The 26,376-nt window shown below is 42.4% G+C and overlaps 1 protein-coding gene across 1 annotated transcript in view; it reads left to right on the forward strand.

Moving 5' to 3' along the window:
* The window catches only part of IPO9 (importin 9), a 56,676-nt gene extending 32,794 nt beyond the window's left edge, over positions 1 to 23,882 (forward strand). The window contains exons 14-24 of the mRNA XM_003999369.5: positions 707 to 866; positions 12,163 to 12,389; positions 14,653 to 14,801; positions 15,322 to 15,450; positions 16,160 to 16,435; positions 16,929 to 17,095; positions 17,713 to 17,846; positions 18,513 to 18,635; positions 19,072 to 19,176; positions 19,391 to 19,467; positions 19,913 to 23,882. Of these exons, the coding sequence (XP_003999418.1) occupies positions 707 to 866; positions 12,163 to 12,389; positions 14,653 to 14,801; positions 15,322 to 15,450; positions 16,160 to 16,435; positions 16,929 to 17,095; positions 17,713 to 17,846; positions 18,513 to 18,635; positions 19,072 to 19,176; positions 19,391 to 19,467; positions 19,913 to 20,023 (1,658 nt within the window). The 3' untranslated portion in view covers positions 20,024 to 23,882. The remainder of the gene's footprint in view (positions 1 to 706; positions 867 to 12,162; positions 12,390 to 14,652; positions 14,802 to 15,321; positions 15,451 to 16,159; positions 16,436 to 16,928; positions 17,096 to 17,712; positions 17,847 to 18,512; positions 18,636 to 19,071; positions 19,177 to 19,390; positions 19,468 to 19,912) is intronic.
* The last annotated feature ends 2,494 nt before the right edge of the window (positions 23,883 to 26,376 follow it).

A 26,376-nucleotide genomic window follows, 5' to 3' on the forward strand; every position in this document is an offset into this window, starting at 1 on the left:
AATATCCAACAAAATATGCTACATGTAAGAAAGCTAAAGACATAGGATTACAGCAGCACAGAGATAGTTAGGATTACTTTAGCCCAAGAAGTCAGTTCGGTTATGCAAGTAGCAGTGAATGTGTTGGCCTATATACAAAGCACAGAAATGGCAAAGTAAGATGTGAGTTGTGGGAGGGGTGTATGGTTGAGTTTAGAAGGCATAAAGGGAAATCACAGGTAATGCTAGTCATTGACCTCAGGGGGTGTTGAATATAAGGCTTAATTAAAATGGTCTTTATTTGGTAGACTATGGAATTTATTGATAGATACTAAATAATGACAGAACTATGATTTACAATGTTCCAACGATGGTCCAAGAGTAGGAACAACTGGCAATGGAGAAGACATTTAGAGGACTAACTAGTAGTGCAGGTAAAGGATAATGAGAGCTAGGGATGGGAATGAGGGAGGTAAGTCTTTTTAGCCTAAGAATATTCAATATCTACTTTGCAAATAGTGCAAAGTGAAACTGGGAAAATGATTCTGTACCAAAGGTCATATATTTGCTTTTATCTTACAAGGTCATGCTTTTTCCTTAAGTAAGTTGTATATATTATGTAGTATCCAGTTACTGTGACAAGTTGAGGATGGAGGTGGGAAGGAGAAAGGGCAAGTAACAGAACCTTTTTATTGTTCAACCCCTAATTGGTCTCTCTTCCTCCCAGTGTCTCCTTTTCTCTTGGGCCGGGCACTTTGGGCTGCCAGTCGGTTCACTGTTGCTATGTCTCCTGAATTGATCCAGCAGTTTCTACAGGCAACAGTTAGTGGTCTTCATGAGACACAACCCCCATCCGTTCGAATATCTGCTGTGAGAGCCATCTGGGGGTGAGTACACCACCTTAGGGTGTTATGAGCTACTTAAGAGAAAATTACTCAAAGTAGAAGTCCTAAACAGCATTTGACCAGTAGATTATGTTGCTTAGAAATTTCTGATGAAGATCTCCTACAAAATGGTGAGTGGAGAGGGAAAGAAACCATATCAGGAACGTGGCATCAAGAGATAAATAATATGCATAGGATTGCACATTAAAGAATTATAGAAGTAGGATTAGAGCCAGGTCATTTTGTTGATTGATTTCTCTGTATTTGAAGTTAAGTTTGGGATAACGTAGCCTAGAAACACTGCTTCTTTTTTTCCCAATTTTACCTCTTTTTCACAGCCAGTATACTAGTTGCTCAGCTAGTCACTTATTTATATTCCTACCAAGATCAGATGGAGCACTGTTGCTTTAACAAACATATTAAAGTCCAAACTTAAAAGTCTCAGTTGAATCCTAAAAACTACCTAAAACCCTAAAAGTACAAAATTCATCTTCTACCTATCTGCGCTGTCTTCTTACCTTTTGAAGCAGAGATTGAGATGCTGTGCATTATATATGTCTTTAGAAAGCATTGAAGGGAAATGATGTAAGCCAGATAACTGAATAAGACGCCCTTCACTTGTGTCTCTCCCTCAACAATAACTTGGCATCTCATGGTGGACAACATGTCTTTGTGGGAGCTGTGAGACCCAGAGAGGAGACTGTGAAACCCCAGTGCCATCCAAAAACAAGGAGAGCCATTTTGAGAGGATGGGCCCACACCCCAGCAGCCGATACACCAACCCTAGCCCTGGCTGTAGCCTGAGACACAGCTCCATGCCCTTGAGGGCATGGCTACAGCCCCATTTGGCTTGGATTCTATCACCAGCACCACACACTAAGTACCCAGGAGAATCTTACCCAATTGTGTGTTGCATAATAGGAATACAGACCTCAATCCCAGATGTGGACCCTGAAGTAGCCCATGAACTGGCTCCACTCCCTTTCAGCTGTGGTCCTGGAGAACACAGATTTAGACAATCCACTCATGGATGAGGGAACCTCTGTGGAAGTTCAGGAGTCCAGCAGAGGAATTCCAGCATACCACTGGGGCAGAAGAGTCCAAGATTGGACACTTTGAAGGGGTCAGTCAATAAAGACTGGAGGAAGTAACTGTTACTTCAGTTGTGAAGACAGCAATACAAGAAAGACTTCAAGGAACATGAAAAAATCAAAGAAACATGACACCACAAAAGGAACACAGTAATTTTCTGGTAACTGACCCCAAAGATAGAAATCTATGATATACCTGATAAAGAATCCAAAAGAGCTATTTTAAGGAGCTCAGTGAGCTATAAGAAAACAGAAAAACAAATTGATGAAATCAGAAAAACAATACATAAACAAAATGAGAAGTTCAACAAAGACAGAAATCATGAAAAAGAACCAACCAGAAATTCTGGAGGTGAAGAATACGATGAATGGAAGAAAAAATGCAACAGAGATCATCAACAGCAGAACAACTCAAGCAGAGGAAAGAAAGAACCTGTAAAGTAGAAGACAAGACCTTGAAATTACCCACTCAAGGAGGGCAAAGAATAAAGAATGAAAAAGAATGAAGAAAACCTATGTGAACTTTGGGATACCATTAGGAAAAACAATCTGTGAATAAATTGGAGCCCCAGAAGGAGAGGTAGAAGGGGGCAGAAAGCTTACTTACAGAAATAATGTCTGAGGGACACCTGGGGTCACTCAACAGGTTAAACGTCAAACTCTTGATTTCAGCTTAGGTCATGATTTCATGGTTGTGAGATCAAGACCCACATTGGGCTCTGCACTGAGAATGGAGCCTGCTTGGGATTCTCTCTCTTTTTCTCTTTCTGTCTTTCTCCAAATAAATAAATAAACATTAAAAAAAAGAAAGAAAGAAAAAGTGTCTGAGAACTTTCCAAATCTGAGGAGAAAGTATACATCCAAGTTCATGAAGCTAATATTTCACCCCCAAATTTCAGTTTAAAGTGATCTCCAATATACATTATAATAAAACTGTTTAAAATCAAGTGGATTTTAAAGTAGAAAGAGAAAAAAAATGTTCTTTCATACAAGGGAATCCCCGTAAGATTATCGGCCAATTTTGCAGTAGAAACCTCACAGGCCAGAAGAGAATGGGATGATATATTCAAAGTACTGAAAATAAAAACTGCCAACCAAGAATATGCGGCAAAGATGTTCTTCGGGAACAAAGACAAGATAAAGTGTCTCAAACAAAGCTGAGGAAATTCTTCACCACTAGACCTACCTTACAAGAAGTGCTGAAAGGAATTCTTTAAGCTGAAATGAAATTAGTAATATGAAATATACGACACACTGGTAAAGATACGTATATAATCAAATTCAGAATGCTCTAATACTATAACCTGGTGGTGTGTTAAACACTTAACTCTAAAAGTTAAAGGACAAAATAAATAGCTAAGTAACTTGTTAGTGAATATACACTATAAAAAGTGAAATTGTGACGTCAAAAACATGAGAGGGAATAAAGGGTAGAACTTTTGTATACAATCAGAGTTACCATTGTGAAATAAATGGTTATATCTATAAATGTTTTATGTAAGCCTTAGAATAACCACAAATTAAAAATCTACAATAGACAACAGAATCAAAACATTCCACTATGGGAAATCATAAATTCACAAAGGAAGACAGCAAGAGAGGAAGAAAGGAACAAGGAAACTACAGAAGAGGAAATAATAAAGTGGCATTAGTAAGTCTTTACTTATCAAAAATTACTTTCAATGTAAATGGATTTAAATCTCTAATCAAAAGTCCAGAGTAGCTGAATGGATTTTTAAAAAGACCCAATTTATATACTACCTACAAGAGACTCCCTTCAAGACACATATGCTCAAAGTGAGGGGATGGAAAAACTATTCCATGCAAATAGAAACCAAAAGAAAGCAAGGGTAGCTGTATTTTTATCAGATAAAATAGACTTTAGCTCAAAAGCTGTACAAGAGACCAAAAAATATTGTTATGTAATGATAAATGAATCAATTCATCAAGATATAACAAATATATGTACATTTGACATTGGAGCACCTAAATATATTAAGCAAATACTAACGTCTGAAAGGAGAAATAGGGACACCTGGGTGCCTCAGTCAGCTCAGGTCATGATCTCAGAGTCATGGGATCAAGCCCCACATTGAACCCTGTGTCAGGCTCCACACTGACAGCACGGAGCCTGCTTGGGGTGTTTCTCTCTCTCCCTCTCTCCCTCTCCCCCTCTCCCCCTCTCCCCCTCTCCCCCTCTCCCTCTCTTCTTCTCTTCTTCTGTCCTTCTCTCCTTCTCCCTCTTCCTGCCTCTCCCTCCCCCTCTGCCCCTCTTCCCTGCTAGCATGTGTATGTGCTCTCTCTCTTGCTCTGTCTCTCTCATAAAATTTTAAAAAAGAGGGGGGCGAGTGGGGAGAAACAGACAATAATATAGTAATCGTAGAGGACTTCAGTACCCCACTTTCAACAATGGATAAATCATCCAAACAAATCAGTAAGGAGATATTGGCCTTTATACTTTTGACTACAGGCACCTAATAGATATATACAGAGTGCTCTGTCCAACAGCAGCAGAATACACGTTCTTTTCAAGCATGCATGGAACATTCTCCAGGAAAAGTCATGTGTTAGGTCACAAAACAAGTCCTAGGAAAACTATCATTTCCAATCACAGTGAAATGACACTAGAAATCAGTTACAGGAGGAAAACTGGAAAATTCACAAATACATGAAAAATAACCACACACTCTTAAACAATCCATGGAAAGAAGAAATAGAAAAATAGAAAATTGTCTTGAAACAAACAAACAAAAATATAACATACCAAAACTTATGGGATGCAGCAAAATCAGTTTTAAGAGGGAAGTTTATAGAAGTAAACCTACATTAAGAATAAACAAACAGAGACTCTTAAAAACTGAGAACAAACTGAGGGTTGAAGGGGGGTGGGAGGGAGGAGAGGGTGGGTGATGGGTATTGAGGAGGGCACCTTTTGGGATGAGCACTGGGTGTTGTATGGAAACCAATTTGTCAATAAATTTCATATAAAAAAAAAAAAAGAATAAACAAACAGGGGCGCCTGGGTGGCACAGTCGGTTAAGCGTCCGACTTCAGCCAGGTCACGATCTCGCGGTCCGGGAGTTCGAGCCCCGCGTCGGGCTCTGGGCTGATGATGGCTCAGAGCCTGGAGCCTGTTTCCGATTCTGTGTCTCCCTCTCTCTCTGCCCCTCCCCCATTCATGCTCTGTCTCTCTCTGTCCCAAAAATAAATAAACGCTGAAAAAAAAAAAAAAGAATAAACAAACAGGGGCGCCTGGGTGGCGTAGTCGGTTAAGCATCCGACTTCAGCCAGGTCGTGATCTCGCGGTCTGTGAGTTCGAGCCCCGCGTCGGGCTCTGGGCTGATGGCTCAGAGCCTGGAGCCTGTTTCCGATTCTGTGTCTCCCTCTCTCTCTGCCCCTCCCCCATTCATGCTCTGTCTCTCTCTGTCCCAAAAATAAATAAACGTTGAAAAAAAAAATTTTTTTTTTAAAGTGAATATTTAAAAAAAAAAAAAAAGAACAAACAAACAAATCTCAACCAAACTTTACATCTCAGGAACTAGAAAAAACAAACTAAGCTCAAAGTTAACCATAGGAAGATCAGAGCAAAAATAGAGACCAGGGAAATAATAGAAAAGACCAACTAAACTGAGAGCTGTGTTTTCTGAAAAGACAAAACTGACCTACTCTAGCTAGACTAAAAAGAAATGAGAGGAGAACAGCTATAAAATCAGAAATGAAAGAGGAGACATTACAACTGAATACCACAGAAATGAAATGGATCATAAAAGGCTACTATAAACAATTACATGCCAACAAACTGGACATCTGGAAGAAATGGAGAAATTCCTAGAAACCTATAGCTAACCAAGACTGAATCATGAAAAAATAAATAATCTGAACAGACCATTAACAAGTAAGTTATTGGATCAGTAATCAGAAACTTCCCATAAAAGAAAAACCAGGACCAGATGAATTCTACCAGACATTTAAAGAATTGATACCAATCCTTGCTCAGACTTTTCCAAAAAACTTAAAAGGAGGGAGCACTTCCAAACTCATTTTATGAAGCCAGCATTATTCTGATACCAAAATCAGACAAGGACAGAAAAAGAAAATTACAGGCCAATGTCCCTGATGAATATAGATGCAAAAGTCCTCAGCAAAATACTAGGAAACCAAATTCAACAGTACATTTAAAGGATCACACACTATGATCAAGTGGGATTCATCCCTGAGATGCAAGGATGGTTCGACATATATAAACCAATAAATGTGATATACCACTTAATAGAATGAAAGCTAAGAATCATATGATTATCTCAATAGATGTAGGAAAAGCATTTGATTAAATTCAATATCTAGTCATGATAAAATCTTTCAACAGTGGGTATAGTAGGACCATACCTTAACACAATACAGGCCACTGTGACACATTCATAGCTAACATCATACTCAACAATGAAACTCTGGAATCTTTTCCTCTAAGATCAAGAATAAGACAAGGATGTCTGCTCTTACCATTCCTAGTCAACATAGTACTGAAAGTTTTACCTAGAGCAGTTAGGAAAGAAAAGGGATCCAAATTGGAAAGGAAGATATAAAATTGTCTCTCTTTGCAGTTGTCATGATATTATAAATAGAAAACAGTAAAGACTCCACCAAAAAAACTGTTAGAACTGACAAATGAATTCAGGAAAATTATAGGACAAAATATACAAAACTTGGTTGCATTTCTAATAATGAAAAACATTTTTTAAAACAATGCTATTTATAATTGCATCAAAAACAATAAAACATCAAAGAATAAATTTAACCAAGTAGGTGAAAGATTTATACCCTGAAAACTATATGACATTGAGTTGGGGCACCTGGCTGGCTCAGCGTGTAATTCTTGATCTCAGGGTTGTAAGTTTGAGCCCCATGTATGGTGTAGAGATTACTTAAGAATAAAATCTTTTTTTAAAAAAGAAAACTATAGACATTGAAGAAGGAAATTGAAGAAAGCACAAATAAATGGAAAGGTAATTCCATGCTAATGCATTGGAAGAATTACTGTTAAAATGTTCACACTCCTCGGGTGTCTGAGGGGCTCAGTTAGTTAAGCATCTGACTCTTGACTTCAACACAGGTCATGATCTCATGGTTCATGAGATCAAGCCCTGCATCGAGTTCCGCAATGAGCGCGAAGCCCACTTAAGATTCTTCCTCGCCTTCTGCCCCCCACCCTGCACACGCACACTGTCTCAAAAAATAAAGCTCACACTCCCAAAAACAATCTACAGATTCAGTGCAATCAAAATCCCAGGGACATTTTTCACAGAGATAAAACAAATAATCCTAAACTTTGTATGGAATCACAAAAGACCCTGAATGGTCAAAGCAATATTGAGGACGAACAACAAAACTAGAGGCATCACACTCCCTGATTTCAAACTAAATTACAAAATTGTAGTAGTCAAAACAGTATGGTATTGCCATAAAACAGATACATAGATCAGTGGAACAGAATGGAGAGTGGAGAAATAAACCCACACATATATAGTCAATTAATTTACAACAAAGGAGCCAAAAATACACCATAGGGAAAAATATAGTCTCTTCAATAAATGGTGTTGGGGAAACTGGACAGCCACATGCAAAAGAAAGAAACTGGACCCTTATACAGTACAACAAAGTAAATTCAGGTTAAAAATTTGAATGTAAGACCTAAAGCCATGAAACTCCTAGAAGAAAACATGGAAGTTAAGATCCTTGGATTGGTTTTGTCAGTGGTTTTTTGAATCTGACACTGAGAACAAAGGCAACAAAAGCAAAAATAAATAAGTGGGACTACATCAAACTAAAAAAGCTTTTGCACAGCAAAGGAAACCATCAACAAAGTGAAAAGGCACCCTATAAAATGGGAGAAAATGTTTGTAAATCATATATATCTGATAGAGATTAATATTAAAAATATGTAAGGAACTCAATAGCAAATAAAACAATCCAGTTAAAAAATGGTGGAGAAACTGAATACACACTTTTCCAAAGAAGACATAAATGGCCGATAGGTAAATGAAAAGGTGCTCAACATCACTAATTATCAGGGAAACGCAAATCAAAACCACAATGAGATAACACTTTACACGTGTTAGAATGGCTGTCATCCAAAAGGGACAAGATAACTGGTGTTGATGAGGATGTGAATAGGGAACCCTTGTGTACTGTTGGTGGGAACGTATATTGATTGGTAAAGCAGTATATGAAAAACGTGGTGGTTCCTCAAAAAATTTAAATAGAACTCCCATATCATCTGACAGTCCCACTTTGGGGTGTATATCCGAAGAAAATGAAAGCAGGAGGGGCGCCTGGGTGTCTCAGTCGGTTAAGCGTCCGACTTCAGCTCAGGTCGTGATCTCACAGTTCAGGAGTTTGAGCCCCGTGTCAGGCTCTGTGCTGACAACTTAGAACCTGGAGTCTGCTTTGGATACTGTGTCTCCCTCTCTCTCTGCCCCTCCCCCACTCGTTCTCTCTCTCTCTCTCTCTCTCTCTCTCTCTCTCTCTGTCTCTCAAAAATAAACATTTTTTTAAAAACTTTTTCTTAAATGAAAGCATCTGGAAGAGCTGGCACTTCCCTTGTTCACTGCTCATTATTTATACTAGCCAACATTATGGGAACAGCCTAAGTCTGTGTCAGCGGATGAAGGGATAAAGAGGTGGTATACATATGCAACGGAATATTACTCAGCTCTGAGAAAGAAAGAAATTCTGCCATTTGCAACAACAATAATGGACCTTGAAGGCATCATGCGAAGTGGAATAGAGAAAGACAAATACTGCATGGTATCACTTATATGCGGAACCTAAAAATTAGAAAATAGTAGAAAGTGGTTGCTGGGAGGTGGGGGAAATAGGAAGAGGTTGATAAAAGGGTACACTCTGTAAGGTGAACAAGATCCGAGGATCTAAAATAAAATGTGATTATAGTCGATAGCACTGTGTTGTATAATTGAAATTTGCCAAGAGAATAAAAACTAAATTATCTCACCAAAAAAAAAAAAAAAAAAGATATATGAGGTGTTGGATGTGTTAACAAACTAGATGAGGGGAAACCTTTCCCAGTGTATGTATATATTAGATCACCACAGTGTACCCTTTAAATAACTTATAATGTTACATGCAATTGTACCTCAATAAAACTGAAAAAAATTAAGTTAAAAAATGTATTTGTTTATATTACTTTTATAGTCAGAAAATTATGTGAAGAGGGGCGCCTGGGTGGCTCAGTCAGTTGAGCCTCTGACTTCTGCTCAGGTCACGATCTCACGGTCTGTGAGTTCGAACCCCACATCAGGCTCTGTGCTGACAGCTCAGAACCTGGAGCCTGCTTCAGATTCTGTGTCTCCCTCTCTCTCTGACCCTCCCCTGCTCACGCTCTGTCTCTCTCTGTCTCTCAATAATAAATAAAGTTTAAAAAAAAATTTTTTTTTTAAAGAAAATTATGTGAAGAAAACTTTCAAAAAAAATAATCAAGTCTCTAACTACATGGGCAGCAATTTGCTTGAAAGGTAAAGCAGAGCTCTCTGGAAAGGTGACAAAAGTTTTGAACACCAGAAAAATGGACACTCATACATGTTTATAAAATTTTATATGATCTATCAAAGGCTGGATCTCTTGACGCCATCTCTGGATCACAGGTTAAAAATTGTCTGATGAGGGATCTTGGCTATTCTTACCTTCACAGCCAAGATTCTCCAGTTGGTCATTTCCCTATTCAGCTTCCCAACCAGTTACAATCTGGCTTATGTCCTTATGACTGAAACTGTTCTTTCTAATTCACTAGCAACCTTTTAATGGTCATCGTACCACCTTTGCTTTTCTTCTTTTGCCCTGGTTTTAATTTATTCTTCGTGTCTTAACCTATGTAATCATTGCAGACTGCCTGAAATCATTTCTGAAACAAGGTATTGATCAATAAATACTTCTACTTGTGTCACATTTCTCATATCATAGCTAATGCCAGCCTTTCTCCAGAGCTCTAAAGTAACATATCCTCTACTTAATACCATGGTAGATATCTTATATAAGTATCTTAAAATTAACATATCCGCTCCTGAGGTTACTGCTGACCGCCTCCAAGCCTGCCCTACATGTATTCTCTGTTTTAGTAAAAGAAATTGGTACTTTTTTTTTTTTTTAAGAATCAATACCTTTAAATCTTAAGGAGATCTTGTATTTCCTGTTTTAGTAAAAGTGGAGATCCCAGATCTCTGCCTTTTAGATCTTGGTTCCTTAGCTTTTCATTTCTTCTCCTACTGCTACTACCCTAGCTTGTATTCTCAACTTCTTGTGCCTGAAGTGCTGCAGTAGGTTCCTAACTGATGTCTCTGCCTCCAGCCCCCACTGCTGTAATTTGTATTATTTTAGCTGTCTAACTGCTCTTTATAAAGCAAAAGCCTGATTATTTTTGCTTCTACAATAAAATTCTCATGGCTTCAGTTGTGCTCTTCAAATTGAGATACAGGTACCCCAGAAGAAAGTCATAGTATGCCATGTGATACATGAAGCCACAGGATAAATCTGTAGCATCTTCCTGGGGTATCAGTTTCTCTTGAAGACTTTGAGGGAGGGCAAAGAAGGTATTAGGAATAATCTGTAAAAGACTTGGAGATACACTAGCTTCCAAAATAAAGTCTAACTTCCCTTAGCATAAAGTCTAACTTCCCTGCTTCCCATATGATCTGAGTAGATGGTACAATCTTTTTGATCTACCAGAGTGTATAGGTTCAAGTTCTTTAGAAGGGGACAGTAACTATGAATTATTAGAGTGAAGAAGCAGAGGGGAGGGAGGAGGTAGAGTACAACTGAGTACTTGGTGGAGAGATGAATGCAAAACCTAGTGTAAGGAGTTGAGAGCTGACCAAGGCCAGATGACAGATCAGCTCTTAAGAAAAGAAAAAGTTAGATCAGAGCAAGGTGGAATTGAAAATCAAGATGTTATGGACTAAAAACACAAAAAGTCTATGGACAAATCTGCGATCAAAGCCCACACTTGTACTGTTCATTATGGACCTTCGAACCCGTCATCTGACACAAGTAATATGGTTGTAAAACCACTTAAACAAATGGGGAAAAAACATTTATTGAGTACCTGCGGAAGGCCTTGTTTCTGTACTGGTTTCTTGTAACATAGAGAAAGTGTCTGTTGACTTTTATTGCCATTTTGAAGATAAACAAAAGACTCGGACAATATGTCTTTAATTCTATTACATTGGACATGGTAAGCGGCATCCAGTAAATATTAATTGAATAGAAGTGAATAAAACTATAAAAAACGTTAAACCCTACAAATAGTACACAAATTTTAGTACACAATTTTCCTATCATGCACAGATAGTATTCAAATTTATTGCATAGAAGATCTATACAAATTGATCTCAAAACTACTCCAAAAAATACAAAATTGTTACAACATGAAAGTTAGTGTACTAAATAACAGATGTGTTGGAAAAGATGTTAAAAAAACACTATTCGAAAAATAACAGGAATAGGGGCACCTGGATAGCTCAGTCAGTTGAGCGCCTGACTTCAGCTCAGGTCATGATCTCATGGTTTGTGACTTTGAGCCCCACATCAGGCTATCTGCTGTCAGCACAGAGCCTGCTTCAGATCCTGTCCCCCTCTCTCTCTGCCCCTCCTCCACTCATTCTCTCTCTCTTTTCCTCTTTCTCAAAAATAAATAAAACTTATATATATATGTAAGTTTTATTTATATGTATATATGTATGTGTGTGCATATATATATATATATATATATATATATATATATATATATAAGAATGTGTGTGTATATATATATGTGTGTGTAAGAAAAATACCAGGACTATATATCAGAATTTGAAGGATGTGATTAAAGCAGTAATCTAAGGAATTACAAGGCATTAACATCTTAATAATTTGGATATAATAACATACATGACAGTGAGAGAGGGATGAAAGTTTAAAAGAAATAGCAAAAACCAAAGCAGAAATAAATTAGCATAGAGATGGTGGTGCTGATATTTACAAACTATGCCACAGAAAGATGTAAAAACTAACTCTACAAGTAGCTTCATAAAGCTACACATAAAAATGCTGTAACATGTGATAACAATTGGAAAAACCAGGAATTGAGGGATCCACTTGTGAGTAATTCTTGCTTTTCTCTCTCTCTCTCTCTGTCTCTCTCTCTCTTTCTCCCTCTCTAGTTATTGTGATCAACTGAAAGTCTCGGAGAGTACCCACGTGCTTCAACCCTTCCTCCCCAGTATCCTGGATGGCTTAATTCACCTAGCAGCCCAGTTCAGCTCAGAGGTCCTCAACCTGGTGATGGAGACCCTATGCATCGTTTGTACAGTAGACCCAGAATTCACAGCAAGCATGGAAAGCAAAATCTGTCCGTTCACCATCGCCATTTTCCTAAAGTACAGTAACGGTATGCCACCAAGACCATGTGTTATAAGGGACACCAAGAAAAGGTGGTGGTGGCTGGTGAATTTAAGTGCAAATTTTCCCTGGGTCTGATGGTCTTAGGCATCTAAATAAAGACTGGCTTTCACTTAGCAAAGAGGAGAGCTGTGCTGTAGCTACAGGAGCACTAAAAAGTAGAACGCTGGGGTGCCTGGGTGGCTCAGTCGGTTAAGCATCCAACTCTCGATTTCGGCTACAGTCATAATCTCGCAGTTGGTGGGTTCGAGCCCCACATCAGGCTCTACACTGACAACGTGGAGACTGCTTAGGATTTTCTCTCTTTCTCTCTGTCTCTCTCCCTCCTCTCTTCTTCCCCCTCTCCCGCACTCCCTCTCTCCCTCCCTCCCTCACTTAGTCTGTCTCACAAAAATAAATAAACATGTTTTTAAAAGGTAGGATACCTATTCTTGTAACTCTTAACTGCAGTAAGAACTGGGGATAAAAGATGAGTAAAGGGTTAAATAGCAAGTGATATAACTCAGAACTTAAGCAAGTAGGAAATTGAGCAACTAAATCAAAATCTTCCTAAGAGGTCTAGAACTATAAAGTACAAAGTGAGATACTGAAGAAGTAGATACACAGGTTTATGAACAGCAATGTTCATCACAAGGCTTTTATAGTAGCAAAAATCTAGAAGTAATAAAAAAGATTAATTACCTTTATTATATCCATAAAGTAGAATACTGTACAGCCTCTAAAAATCATACTTCTGAGCCATGGGAAAGTGCTCACAGTATAATAAAAGAACAGATGGTTTTCCAAACTGCATAGACTATAATCCCAAGTTTGGGGTTTGTTTTAGACAAGGATTAATTTGTAGCTACGTATATAGAAAAAATACCAGAAAAAACTACATCAAAATGTTAACAGTAGTTCTCTCTAAGTGGGGGAAATTCCAAGTGTTTTCTTTCCTTGAATACTTTAGTGCATTTTAAGTTTTTCTGTAGTGAGTGTGTATTAACACACACTTTACCTGTATAATGTTTTATTGTCAAAAAAATATTGACTATATTTGTTTTTGTAGAAGTAGCACCAATAGTGAAACAGAGGATATAGGGATAGAGGTTATATAATATGATATTATACTAAATATTTTATTTGATTCTCTTTTTCGCCTAAAATGTGTCCTGGAGAGGTTTTCACGTTGCACTCTTAGATATATCTCATTCTTTTCAACCATCACATAATATTCCATAAATGGCTGTATCGTATTTATGTGCCCATTCTGTTAATAGACATCTAAGTTCCCAACTTTTTCCTAAAACAATGCTGCAGTGATCTTTTAACACATATCTTAGTGCACTGCACACTTTTCTATTTTTTCATGCTAGATACAGGAGATTTTTCTTACATAGGTGAAATAGATCACGCTAAAGTTTTGTTTCTTCACAAGGCTCTGCTTTCTGAGGGTTTTACCTTTGGCCTTGGAAATGCTTTGGGAGTTCTTTTTTCTATCATGACTACCCCCGTAAGAGATGCATATGGTTCCCCTTCAACATGTGAGAACCTGACAATCAGTGTTTTGGCAGTTTTTGAAACTTTCGTGTCTTCTTAACAAAGTAATCAGAGGGTTTCTCTTTTCCTTAAGCATTCGGTTTCATAATCAATCCAGGCAAGAATAAAGACATTAAAGATTTGCCCCAGAATTGGAATTTAGGAACCCAAACAGATGGACATATGGGAAGAGGAAAAAAAGAGAGACAGAGAGTGAGGGAAGCAAACCATAACAGACTGATAATGATAGAGAACAAACTGAGGGTTGATAGAGGGAGGTGGGTGGGGGATGGGCTAGATGGGTGATGGATATTAAAGAGGGCACTTGTTGTGATGAGCACTGGGTGCTGAATGGAAGTGATGAATCACTAAATTCTACTCCTGAAACCAATATCACACTACAGGTTAACTAACTAGAATTTAAATAAAAATTTGGAACTTAAAAAAAAAAAAAAGAGTTGGCCCAGAAAAAAAGCCAAATTTTGTTTTAGGAGTAGCTGTTACTGACTAGTCCCTGACTTAATGAAATCATGCATATTCTAGCTCTTAGAGACTTAGCATCTCTCCTGTCCTTTCAGGTTATTCATATGGCCTCACTAGGTCCCGGATATGTAATATGTAAGCAAAGCAGAAGTTGTTAACTTAGGTTAGAGCCAAATAATAGGTATCATTAAGCCAGAAGCACATGCAGACCATTGGGTGGGGGGGATTCTGTGTTGCCTTATCCATTTCAGATCCTGTCGTCGCCTCGCTGGCTCAGGATATCTTCAAGGAGCTGTCTCAGATTGAAGCCTGTCAGGGCCCAATGCAGATGAGGCTGATTCCTACTCTAGTGAGCATAATGCAGGCCCCAGCAGACAAGATCCCTGCAGGGCTGTGTGCGGTAAGTGGTTCCAAGGCCAGTACCGGTGTGGGTGGAGGTAGAAGAAGAAGAATGTGCACATGCTGTACAAATACCACCTGTAGATCCCACCTCGCTGACGGGAAACCAATTGCATAAGAGATTCATAGGGTGATCTTCCTGGGCTACTTTGCCCACAAGGACAACGGGTGGTTCTTGAGGCTTTAAGAAAATGTCCCTTCTTGTTCTTTACTTGTCCTCAGTGAATTGAACGGAGTGCCATTATTACACAGCACCACTAAGTACGTCGCTGGGCTATCCATTCTGCTGCCGTATACTGCCCACCCCCATATCTAAGCAAGTTATGAGCTATCAGGAGGAAGCTGAGAGCACTATCTACTATCTAATTATTCCTTTCTTTCAGAAACTTTCATTAATGAAAATTAATGAGCTTTCTTTGGGTTGCTGTGTTGTATCCATGCAATAAAGATCTTAGTTGTAGGGCACTGCCGAGCCCCACCCTAGAGGCAGTTCTAATTCTTTTTTCTCTTCCATTCTTCAGACTGCCATTGATATCCTGACCACGGTAGTACGGAATACAAAGCCTCCCCTTTCCCAGCTACTCATCTGCCAAGCTTTCCCTGCTGTGGCACAGTGCACCCTTCACACAGATGACAACGCCACCATGCAGGTATCTGAGCCTTGGTGACTAGAAGAGGAAAGATAGCTCCCAGCCATGGGCTTGTAGCAGGCCGAGAAAGCTGACACGGTCTCACGCTTTTGAGATCGAGGTCTCTTAAATCCATATTTAACAAGGGCACCCAGGAAGGGTCCAGACTGTGGAAGCCAAACGCGCTCTGCTTTGGGATGTATTGTAATCTTAAAAGTATGGATGCCAGACATTCTACCCATCTATATCTGGGTATTGCTACGGTGGACAAGATTACAGACATATAGCCATACAAAAGTCTTTTCAGAATTAAAGTGAGCAAAGTAATAGCCCTTTGAAAATATCTAGGTAAACAGTGGTTCATATAGGTCTGTCTTTAGTCCCATAAATATCTATAGTACCCCTAATCACTGCTGCATCTTAGACATGTTTTTCCAGTACCAGAGGTAGACCTTTGTGGTTAAAACTTGGTTTGTTTGGTCATTATCTCTTGTGATCAGAAGTGTGCTTTCTCGAGGGAGCTGATGAGGTGAAGCGAGGACCATATAGTGCATGGCTATGTCTGTAACAGTAAAGTCCCGACTCCAGTGGTATGTGCCCACCACAAACCCTATGGGCTCGTCACTCTTATGTGGCATAGGCCCCTAAGTAACATCTGCCCATGCAGACTGTGGGCCTCCTGGCATCTGTTCCCAGTTGCTAATGTTGTTTGCCGTCTTTGTCTCCCCAGAATGGTGGAGAGTGCTTGCGGGCTTATGTGTCAGTGACACTGGAGCAGGTGGCCCAGTGGCATGACGAGCAGGGCCACAACGGGCTGTGGTACGTGATGCAAGTGGTGAGCCAGCTCCTGGACCCCCGCACCTCAGAGTTCACTGCCGCCTTTGTGGGTCGCCTCGTCTCCACCCTCATCTCCAAGGCAGGGCGGGAGCTGGGGGAGAATCTGGATCAGATTCTTCGTGCCATCCTCAGTAAGATGCAGCAGGCAGAGACGCTCAGTGTCATGCAGGTAAGACGATATGGGGAGCTGGGCTTTCCCCAACCCCAGGTGGTCGAGGTGGAAATCAGTATACAGGTCCTAAGGTTTTGTTTGTTTGTGAGAGAGAGAGAGAGAGAGAGAGAGAGAGAGAGAGAGAGAGACAGGGCATGAGGCGGGGAGGGGCAGAGAGAGAGGTAGACACAGAAGCTGAGGCTGGCTCCAGGTCCCCAGCTGTCAGCACAGAGCCTGATGCGGGGCTCGAAGTCACGAACCAGAAGATCATGACCTGAGCCAAAGTCGGATGCTTAATGACTGAGCCACCCAGGTGCCCCGGTCCTGAGTTATTTTACTCTGTCTTACTGTCTTTATAGAACAGTTAAGTAAAATCTATTCTGGCCCAAGAAATCCCGACAAGGAAATCTCCATGTTCTCTGTTTCTCAACTGGCCGGCCCACTCCTTCTCATCTCCTAAATCTCTGAAATTGTTTTCCTTGAAGCAGATGTCCTTCTTGTTACTTCCTAGTCTCTGATCATGGTGTTCGCTCATCTGGTGCACACTCAGCTGGAACCCCTCTTGGAGTTCCTGTGCAGCCTCCCAGGACCTACTGGCAAACCTGCCCTGGAGTTTGTGATGGCTGAGTGGACGAGTCGACAGCATCTGTTCTATGGACAGTATGAGGGCAAAGTCAGGTAGGGCCCCTCTTTCTTCTCTGGGCATTCTGCCTCTCCTTGTATTTCTTCTTTCCCTGACTTGTTCCAATGATTTTTGTTCAATAGAGCAAGCTGCCCCTTGTATTCCTTTTTTCCTCTATTTCTTTATTGCTAATCCAGGTCTTTGAATAGCTGCCATCTTGAAACTCCCAAAACACAGTCAACACACATAGCACGTTTTTTTTTTTCCTCCTCATTGCCGGCCAGAGATCCTCCTCTGCCACAGACTTCACCCAGCCAAATACTGCTAGTGGCTTATTCTCCTTTATAAACCTAAGCCTTCTAATCTTGGCTTGCTAACTTCCTATCCTAGACTCACCTCCCAGTGGTTCTCATCACCCCATTGCACCTTTCAGTGTGGCCAGCCCTTGTGATCTGTGCCCGCCCCAGCTTTGTTCCAAGAAGTTCAGAAGCTCTCACGAGGCCATCCTCATGAGCACTAAATCCCCCTTTCAGCTGAGCTGTCTTATCTCTCCTGATTCGTCGTGAACAGAATGCTCACCATCAAAGAGAGAGTCTTACGGCATAATTGCTTATCTCCTTGGAGTAAACTCTAGATGGGTGGCTGATCGACCCTTTTTGGCTCTTCTTGCCAGCTCTGTGGCACTGTGTAAACTGCTCCAGCATGGCATCAATGCAGATGACAAGCGGCTACAGGATATCCGCGTGAAGGGAGAGGAGATCTACAGCATGGATGAGGGCATCCGCACCCGCTCTAAGTCAGCCAAAAGTGGGTGACGCTGCTGCCCTCCAGTACCCTCCCTGGGGGCTAAGGATGTGTGGGGTGGAAGGCATGGAGGTACTATCATCTAGATTTTTGAAACACAGTCGTTAGTGATGGGTTTGATAAAAAAGAAACAGAAAACTGCAGGTACACAAAGGATCGGAACATATGCTTCCTTCCTGTGGCTGAAAACTGCCAAAAGCCATCTCGGGTACCAAGGCTCCCCAGCTTCATTTGGGGCCTCTAATACCCATTTTCAGCATGTCTTTGTTATTGGGTTGCTTTCACCGATGTGTAGGCAGTGAATGCAAAGCTGCCCTCTTCAACTCTAGCTTTATAATCACCCGTGCTGTTTCTCAAACTGCGAGTCATGGGGACTAGAGTACTGTGCTCTGTACAGTCACTTAGTGTCCAAGCTTTATCACCAGCCAAAACGTATCTCCTTTAATTCTTGAACTCTCTTAGCCGTCCTAACTTCTCAACTCTTATGACACCAAGCAGAATGAAGTTATTTAACTTTAAATCATTCTGTGGTGGCTGGATATAGTCTGGGATGGTGGAAAGGCTGAGGGATGGTGAACTGTGTCCGGTGAGGAGCACTGCAGGACAGGAGGCACTGCCAGAAGTGAGCCCACTGACAGCCTGCCTAGAAGCCTTCCCTTTCCTTTCCAGACCCTGAGCGCTGGACAAACATTCCTTTACTGGTCAAGATCTTGAAGCTGATCATCAACGAGCTTTCCAACGTCATGGAGGCCAACGCCGCACGCCAGGCCACCCCTGCAGAGTGGGGTCAAGGTGCACCAGGCCCTTATTCCAAGCAAACTTTTAAGCCTGCCAGATCAAGTCATGATACTCAGATTATCAATTTGGCTTATTGAGGCACTGAGGGGTTTTTTAATGTTTATTTAAGCATGCCTGCCACGTGGCTAGCATTGCTGTGCACGTGAAGAGCTGCTCTTCGGGTCTACCTTGTGAAGTCTCTTCAGAGGCTGGGTGGGAGGCAGCCAGGAGGCAAGCCGCGTAGCCCTTCCTGTTTGGTTTTTCTCAAGAGCTTTTCATCCTTTTATGTACCCACCAGAACACCCTCGTTTCTTCCACTCAGGCTCATTGGGAGGGCTTGGCCACAGGCCACGTTGCAGAAACCCTCGGGACCCTCCTATCCTGGCCTGTTTACATTTGGGAAGGGAAAATCTGTGAGTATATGCTCCAGCTGCTTTTCATCTCCAAGTAGATGACTCCAATGATATGTGGGAGGACCAGGAGGAGGATGAAGAGGAGGAAGAGGATGGTTTAGCTGGCCAGCTCTTATCTGACATTCTCGCTACAAGTAAATATGGTAAGCAGTCTGAGGAGAGGACAGCCATGCTAAATACCTTTTCTGTGCACCGGGACCAAGAATGGGATACCAAAGAAAGGGGAGAGGTGGGCCCACAAGGGATGGTCCGTGGGCTTTTTTAGCCCTTCTACCTCAGCCGTGTGGTGATGCCTCCCCGCTTGGGGCCCAGTCGGCCTCTGCCCTGACCCCTCTCTGTGTTGGCTGTGTCTAACAGAGGAGGATTACTACGAGGATGATGAGGAAGATGACCCCGATGCCCTTAAGGATCCTCTCTATCAGATTGATCTGCAGGTGAGAATGTCCAGAGAAGATAGATGTCTTGCAAGTACACGGTCTCAAGCCAGAAACAGGAATATGGGCTCCAACCCATTCATAGTTCCCAGCCTCAGGGCAGAAAGTTCCTGCCTTGCCGAGTAGTCAGAGGCTCCGGGTGGTCTGGGACTTTGCACCTTAGTATTTTATACCTACCGGTGTTGCAGTCCAGCTTCTTAAAACCCAGCTATGTTGTGAAGGTCCTCGGGTGGAAATATGAGATCTATTGGGACAATTTTGTTTCTCTATGGACTTTAGTCTCTGGGTTGAGCCTGAACTAGACCCAGGAATGTAGAAAGCCATCCCTCAGGGTGCTGGCAGTTGTCTGACAGCCAGTGCTTCCTATACCGCCGATAGTGCTCGCCCCTTACAGATGGTAAGCCTGAGAACCTGCAGTAAGGCCACTCTTTTTTCTTCTCTGCAGGCCTATCTCACGGACTTCCTCTGCCAGTTCGCTCAGCAGCCCTGCTACGTCATGTTCTCAGGCCACCTTAATGACAACGAGAGGCGGGTTCTGCAGACCATTGGCATCTAAGAAAGGGAGACTTTCCAACTCTGCTCCTCCTGGCCCAGCCACAAACCATTTTGCAGCCCTTAACTGGCCTTGAGATGTACTTTCTTTTCAACCTAGAGTGGCCTCCTGACTCTTGGCCCTTGGCCTTTGCAGAGTGACACTGACAATTCAGACCAAGGTCACCAGTGCTGTCACTTAGGAATACTGGAACAAAGGACATTTCTCAAAGTCCCCCTGAAGATACTCCATCTCTAGAACCTTTTTCTCCCCGACCGTGCCCCCACCTCTGTTCCTAGAGTCCTCTGCCGGCCACTCCAGAAACATAGTGCCCAGAAGGATTACGTGTTCATGGATTATTTTGCCCCACCTCAGGAGCACAGGGAGTCATGACCATGTACATTCTAAAACAGACCTGTTTACTTTCATAGGACATCTGCTATGTTCAGATAGGAATACCCTTGAGAGATGATAATGCTTTCTGCTCTCTACCACAGATGCTCTGGGTTTTCCATAGGAATGAGAGGCAGCAGCTACATTCTGACCCCTCTCCAGTGACCTCTCCTTGTCTCCCTCCTACAACACTAAGGCTCCCCTGTCACAGGAAGTCCTCTTGTTTTTGCCTCATTGCATGACACAGTCCCTCCCCCCGAGCTATTCCTATGTATACACGCACACACAACATCAGCCAGAGAGATGGCAATTTGTTTTTCCTTTTTTTAGAAAAAAAAAAAAAAATGGGAAAAACATTTTTTTTAAAGTCCACCTGACCCAACTGTATTTAATATTCCTCCCCAACACATCACCACACACTCTGATATTCAAAGGTTACCCCCTCTCCCTCAGGAATCCTCTAAAGTGGTTAAGTTGTAGCCCTCAAATTTGCAATGTGTATTTTTCTAGGAGAGTAAAGTAATCTTTACAAATGAATTCAGTCCACATGGTATAAGGTGTCCCAGCACCTCTGCCTTCTGTTCCTTTTAGAAGGAAAATAAAAATAAGGGGGAAAAGATTAGGCGGAGCCATGCAGACACCTGAGTGTGTTCTAGCTAACCTAGCCCAAGATGATTCTTAGAGAACTGGTATCATCCAGTCAAATATTTTTAAGGGAGGTCCCTTAATTGGGAAATGCAGTCATTGTGGGTTCGAAAAATGAATGATAACCAGTGAAGGGGAGGAAGGTAAAGCCCAGCATTCCCCTTTTTTTTTATAATGCCGACACCTACTGCCCCAGTTTCAGCCACTACAGAAGGTTTCTTTAGACTGGTGATCAAGTCTCTGTTCTCAAGGAAAGGTCCCCACTTGGGGCATTTACTGTACAGGACTGTAATTGGAAGCCTAAGGATTTTGTAGCCAATAGTGATTTCACACCACTAGGTGTCCCTGGTGTCCAACTCCCACATCTGACTGAGTCAGGAAAAGTGTCTGTTAACGTCACTGTCTTTGAAAAGTCTGAGGGCCTGTGCACAGCCTGGTCTGCCAGCCAGGTTCTGAGACTAATAACTGCCCCTGTGATTTCTCTCCCTTGAGTTGGGGAAGTTGCTCATATTGGGGAAATGATGGAAGTCTGGCTAATTGGTGCTCAGGAAAACCATTCTGAGCCTTAGAAACTCACTCCGTGGTTATTGATCTCAAGGCAGTGCCAGTTAGTTTCAGTGCTGAAGGTTCCACAGGGCCAAATCAACCCCTGATTGTGGCACAAAAGAATGGTCTCATGCCAGTGGCATTGGACTGCTGAGTTTGGGAAGGCTTGGGGCTTTCACACATAGACTGAGAAAGATATAGACCCCTCCTGGGCCCACTAATGACAAAAAGAGCCTATCTCGTGCCAAAAATGGTCTCTTGACAAGGGTCCTCTCTTGCTGCTCTCTCGCTAGTTTTAGGGAAGGACTGGAAAACTTGAGTTCTGAAGGGAAAGGGTCGTAGGATCACCTGAGGGGCCACCCCCAACCAACAGACATACTGTTGTCAGTTAAGAGCAGAGGGTCTTGGACCCTTTGGTGTGCAGGCACTTCCTGCTCCCACAGCATTTCAACTATCCCATTTAACCTTTATAGCAGGTACACAGTAGATAATATTCCCATTGTGTCAGTGAGGAAAAGAGTTCAGAAACTACATCCAGGGTCCACGAGAAGAAAAAATCTGCTTGAGTCCAGGAGTATTGACAAAAAGTTGAACTCTAGCTCCTTTTGGTCTCCTGTGTTTTTGGCCAAAGAACCGGCTTCAGTCTGAAAAGGTCAGGGCCAACTGGTTAGAAAGAATTGAAGTTCAAGATAAGATAAACAAGGGAATAATAAGAGTGCTGAGCTGCTCTCAAATTCTCCAGGTCTCCTGACCCTGGTGAGTAACCGCTAGGACACCAAGGGCTTTCCCAAGACTGTGTTGAGCTCTTAGGGGAAAGAACTGAAAGGAAAATGGAAGAAATACCAGAAGACAGAAGGTGAAAGTCCAAGAACTGAAGGAAACTGGTTTTCACAAGTGCCCATCGGAAGGGTGATATTGATCAGGGACTATTAGATGACTCAAGCCAATAAATAGGAATGTGGTAATTAGTGCTTAATATAGGGCTTAATAGATATTAGTTGTGAATTCAGAACAAGTGATGCAAAACTAGCCCCATAGTCTGATTTTGTTAACATAAAATCTGGACATGGTAAAATCAAAGCATTAGGGAGATGGACCAGTTGGTAACTGGCCACCAACTCTCAGACTGCAAATTGGCGTGTTGTGGGATGGCTTGTGCTGTGCCCCAGGGCTCTGTCCTTGGCCCCTCCTTTGATATTAATGACAGATGAGGGAGTTTTTTTATGCCTTACCCATTCCAAAAGAGGATCTGAGGCCCAAAAGAAACCCTACTAGATCGGAGACAGATGCTGATCAGATTTTTAGATAACAGGAAACCCCTGGGAAGGATGACAATTTAGGATTCAAACAAATATGTCCATAACCTGTAAAAAATGGGCAGAATTGAAAGGTAAGGTTGTTTCAAAACTCAGATTAATGAGTATGAAGGAAGTTGAGGATTACAGAGTACTGTAGTCTTGTTAACGATTCTGCGTGCCAGTAACAAGTGTTTATTATGTTGAACTGTTGGCATGTCTTCACTAAACTCTAGTGTAGTTCTGGCTGGGTTAGTAGACACACATTGTGTAAGATCATTTCAGTCTTCTGTGCCTGTCAGCAATCCTAGAGTGCTCTGTTCCATTATGGTGCTCCAGCAGGAGGCTCCCTGACAGAAGGCGAGCCCATCTGCAAGACAAAAACCAAGAACTGGAGGACCTAAGCTGTGTCAAGGGGGAAGAAACTTGAAGGAGCTGAGAAGACTCAGGGAAAACAGGACACTGCTTTGGAAAATGAAAGGGTTGTCCAGTGAAAGATCTACTTCTCACCCCAGCCTGGCAGACCTATGGCCAATGAGTAGATCATAAACTCAAAGCCAAATTCTGGCTACTATTATGTTTGTTCTGTTCAGTAAATATTAAATTTCTATTACATGCAAGGCCAATGGTAGATGCTGGAGAGGCTTGGCCCCTTCCCTCAAGAAGCTAGTCTAGTAGGGGGTCAGAAATAGCGCAACGAGTGTGGGGAGTACCATGAGAGGAAGAAATACTGGGGTCAATCCCCGATACCGAAAAAAAGGGGATGGTTAATGGTAAGTGGGAGAAGTCAAGAGTTGCGTGGAGAAGGTGACCCTTGACCTGCAAGGTGGCTAACAACTGCTGAGATTTCAGGACCACTCACTAAATGCCAGTGACTGTTCCAGTGTTGGATTATCTCGTGTAGACCATCTAATAACTTTACAAAGTGCATAATTTTGTTTATCCCATCTACAGACTGATGAAACCAAGGCACAGAGATATTAAATGCTACCTGCCGAAAGTCACATAGCAAAGTGTGTGATTCTGATCCAAGTGGATTGCACTTTTTGCCAGTACTCTGTCTTGCCTCCCCTATGCGTTTGCCAGGCAGACGAGGGTGGGGTAGGACACTCTAGAGAAAAGATCATTAAGAAGAGACCCATCATGGAATAGGATTGCATTTTCACAGCTTATATGCAGGTTAAAAGATTGGAATTTATAGTTCACAGGACTCTTGGCCAGAAATAAGCAGGAAGGAAAAGTGAGAGCCAGATGGTGGAGGATCCTATAGGCCTTCCCCCCCTTCAGGGAATGGGAGACCACTCAAGAATTTTAGGCAGAGAAGTTACACAATCAGGTTTGCATTTTGCTTATTTTTATTTCTATTTTTTATTTTTTTTATGTTTCTTTTTGAGAGAGCGCAAGTGAGCTGGGGAGGGGCAGAGAGAGAGAGAGGAAGACAATCTGAGGCAGGCTCCAGGCTCTGAGCTGTCAGCACAGAACTCAATGCGGGGCTTCAACTTGTGAACCTTGAGCTCATGACCCGAGCCTAAGTTGGACGCTCAACCTACTGAGCCACCCAGGTGCCTCCAGGTTTGCATTTTAGAAAGCATACTGATGTCTGTCCGGACAGGACTAAAAGGGGAGGCTGGAGGCAAAGTGCAGGTGAGAGAACCAAGAGCCTGGACTCGGCGGTAACCAGAGAGGGGGTTGGAGTGGAAGAGGTCAGACTGAAAAGTTGACAAGGGTGGGTCTAGAGGGCCTGACGGTGGAGAGGGAAAGGTCTTCCCAAAAATGACAGCTGGCTGGGGCTTAGACTAGACCTTCACCACACTTTGTCAGGACTTGGGTAGCAAAGCAGCGAAAAGTAATTGCTAATAAAATTCCACCATTTGTAAATATTTACCTTTCTCTGATGGATTAGTACAAGTTCAACCTTAGCCTTCTAACAAGGACCCTCACATTGTTTGTTTTGTTTTGGGAGGGGCTTGTTTTGAGTAGGTGAAAATAGGGTGGCATTAACCATTCTCCTAAAATTGCCAATTACACTGGGTCTGTTAGACTTATATGGTACACGTGATTTTGTAGCAGATGTGCTGACCTGACCTGACTAGAAGGCCTAGGAAGTCCCTTCAAGTCTTGAGTTATTCTGATGTGGCATGATTACATAGCTAGAAGGTAAGGAGGGAGCTGGGGTGACATCCCCTGCGATCCGTGGTTCCCATATTTGTAAAATGGAGAACTAATACCCACCTCAGAGTTGTAGTTAGAATTCAAGATGTCTTAATTGAAGCACTTCAGATGGAAGAGAGTGCCTCTTTCCTCCGTGTCTCCCCCGCCCTCCGGTAGCTGGGAGCTATGTTTGGCTCAGTCTCCCTGACTCACTGGATTAGAATGACTCAATTCAGTTCCACAGATGCTGCTGCTAAATTAGGGTCTCAGTGAGCCTTTGGGAGGACAGCTCTGCGTGAAGTGCTGCAGCACCGCCATCCTGCCCAGGAACAGGATCGAAACCGGTGCTGGCTGCAGCCCTGCCTTCCACCTGCTGCGGACTTTTTCTGTAATATCTACATGACCAGTGTATTGGTTTGCTTTCACTAGATTTCCCGCCCCCCCCCCCCCACGTATTCTAAGAACATAGCCAAATTCTTTACATTTTCTTGCCTTAGTTGCTTTTGCAGAGTGGGAAGCAGAGCTGCTTGAGGATCGCCATGCTTCTGGATCCTAGGGTAAAAGCTTGAGTGAACTGAGATAAGGCCCAGGGCCGTGGAGGAAGAAGGAAAGGAGAGAGAGAAAAGGAGAGGGGTGCCAGAAAACGAGAAGGAACAGAAGTCCGTGGGGCCTGAGTGGTGAGGACCTTTACCCGATCCTGGCATAGCACTTGGGGACAGAAGAACTTCCTAAGGGAAAGGCTGCCTGGAATCCCTGGGGAGGCTGCATACTGGGCACCAGGGCTCCCTGGAACAGTTCCTGGGCCTGCGGCACATAGGCCAGGACTGTTGCACTTGCAGGCCCCTGGCTGGCAGAAGACAAGGCCTGCAGGGTCCACCCCCAGTACTTTGCCTTATGGGAGATCCCAGGACCTTCTCGTGATCCTGGTGGGGGGAGCAAACCATAATGACGACAGATAATTCCCCCACCAGCTGTGAGGATAGAGACTCCATCTGATCTAACTGGATTAAAAGAATAAATGTGGCACTTCTTTTACACCAGGTTTTGGGATTACAAATTCACACCTGATCTCACGTCCCTCACTGGCTTGGCTCTCTTGCCTCGTTCCTGACTCACAGAGGTTCACCAGCAAGAACACAGAAATATATGTGGAGGCAAGAGGGTTGGGTTCCTGCCCAAGCTCTGCTAGTGAGCTATATCATGTGACCCTAAATAAACTCTTTTCCCATTGAACAGGGAGAGAGAGAGAATGGGCCAGAGTGCCTCTGCCAGCTGACTTGGGGATTCTACTGGGTTTGACTGAACCATAGTCCATTTACAAATGAGGAAACCAAGCCCAGAGGAGTT

The sequence above is a fragment of the Felis catus genome, chromosome F1 (genome assembly GCF_018350175.1).
Source record: "Felis catus isolate Fca126 chromosome F1, F.catus_Fca126_mat1.0, whole genome shotgun sequence".
Lineage (NCBI taxonomy): Eukaryota > Metazoa > Chordata > Mammalia > Carnivora > Felidae > Felis > Felis catus.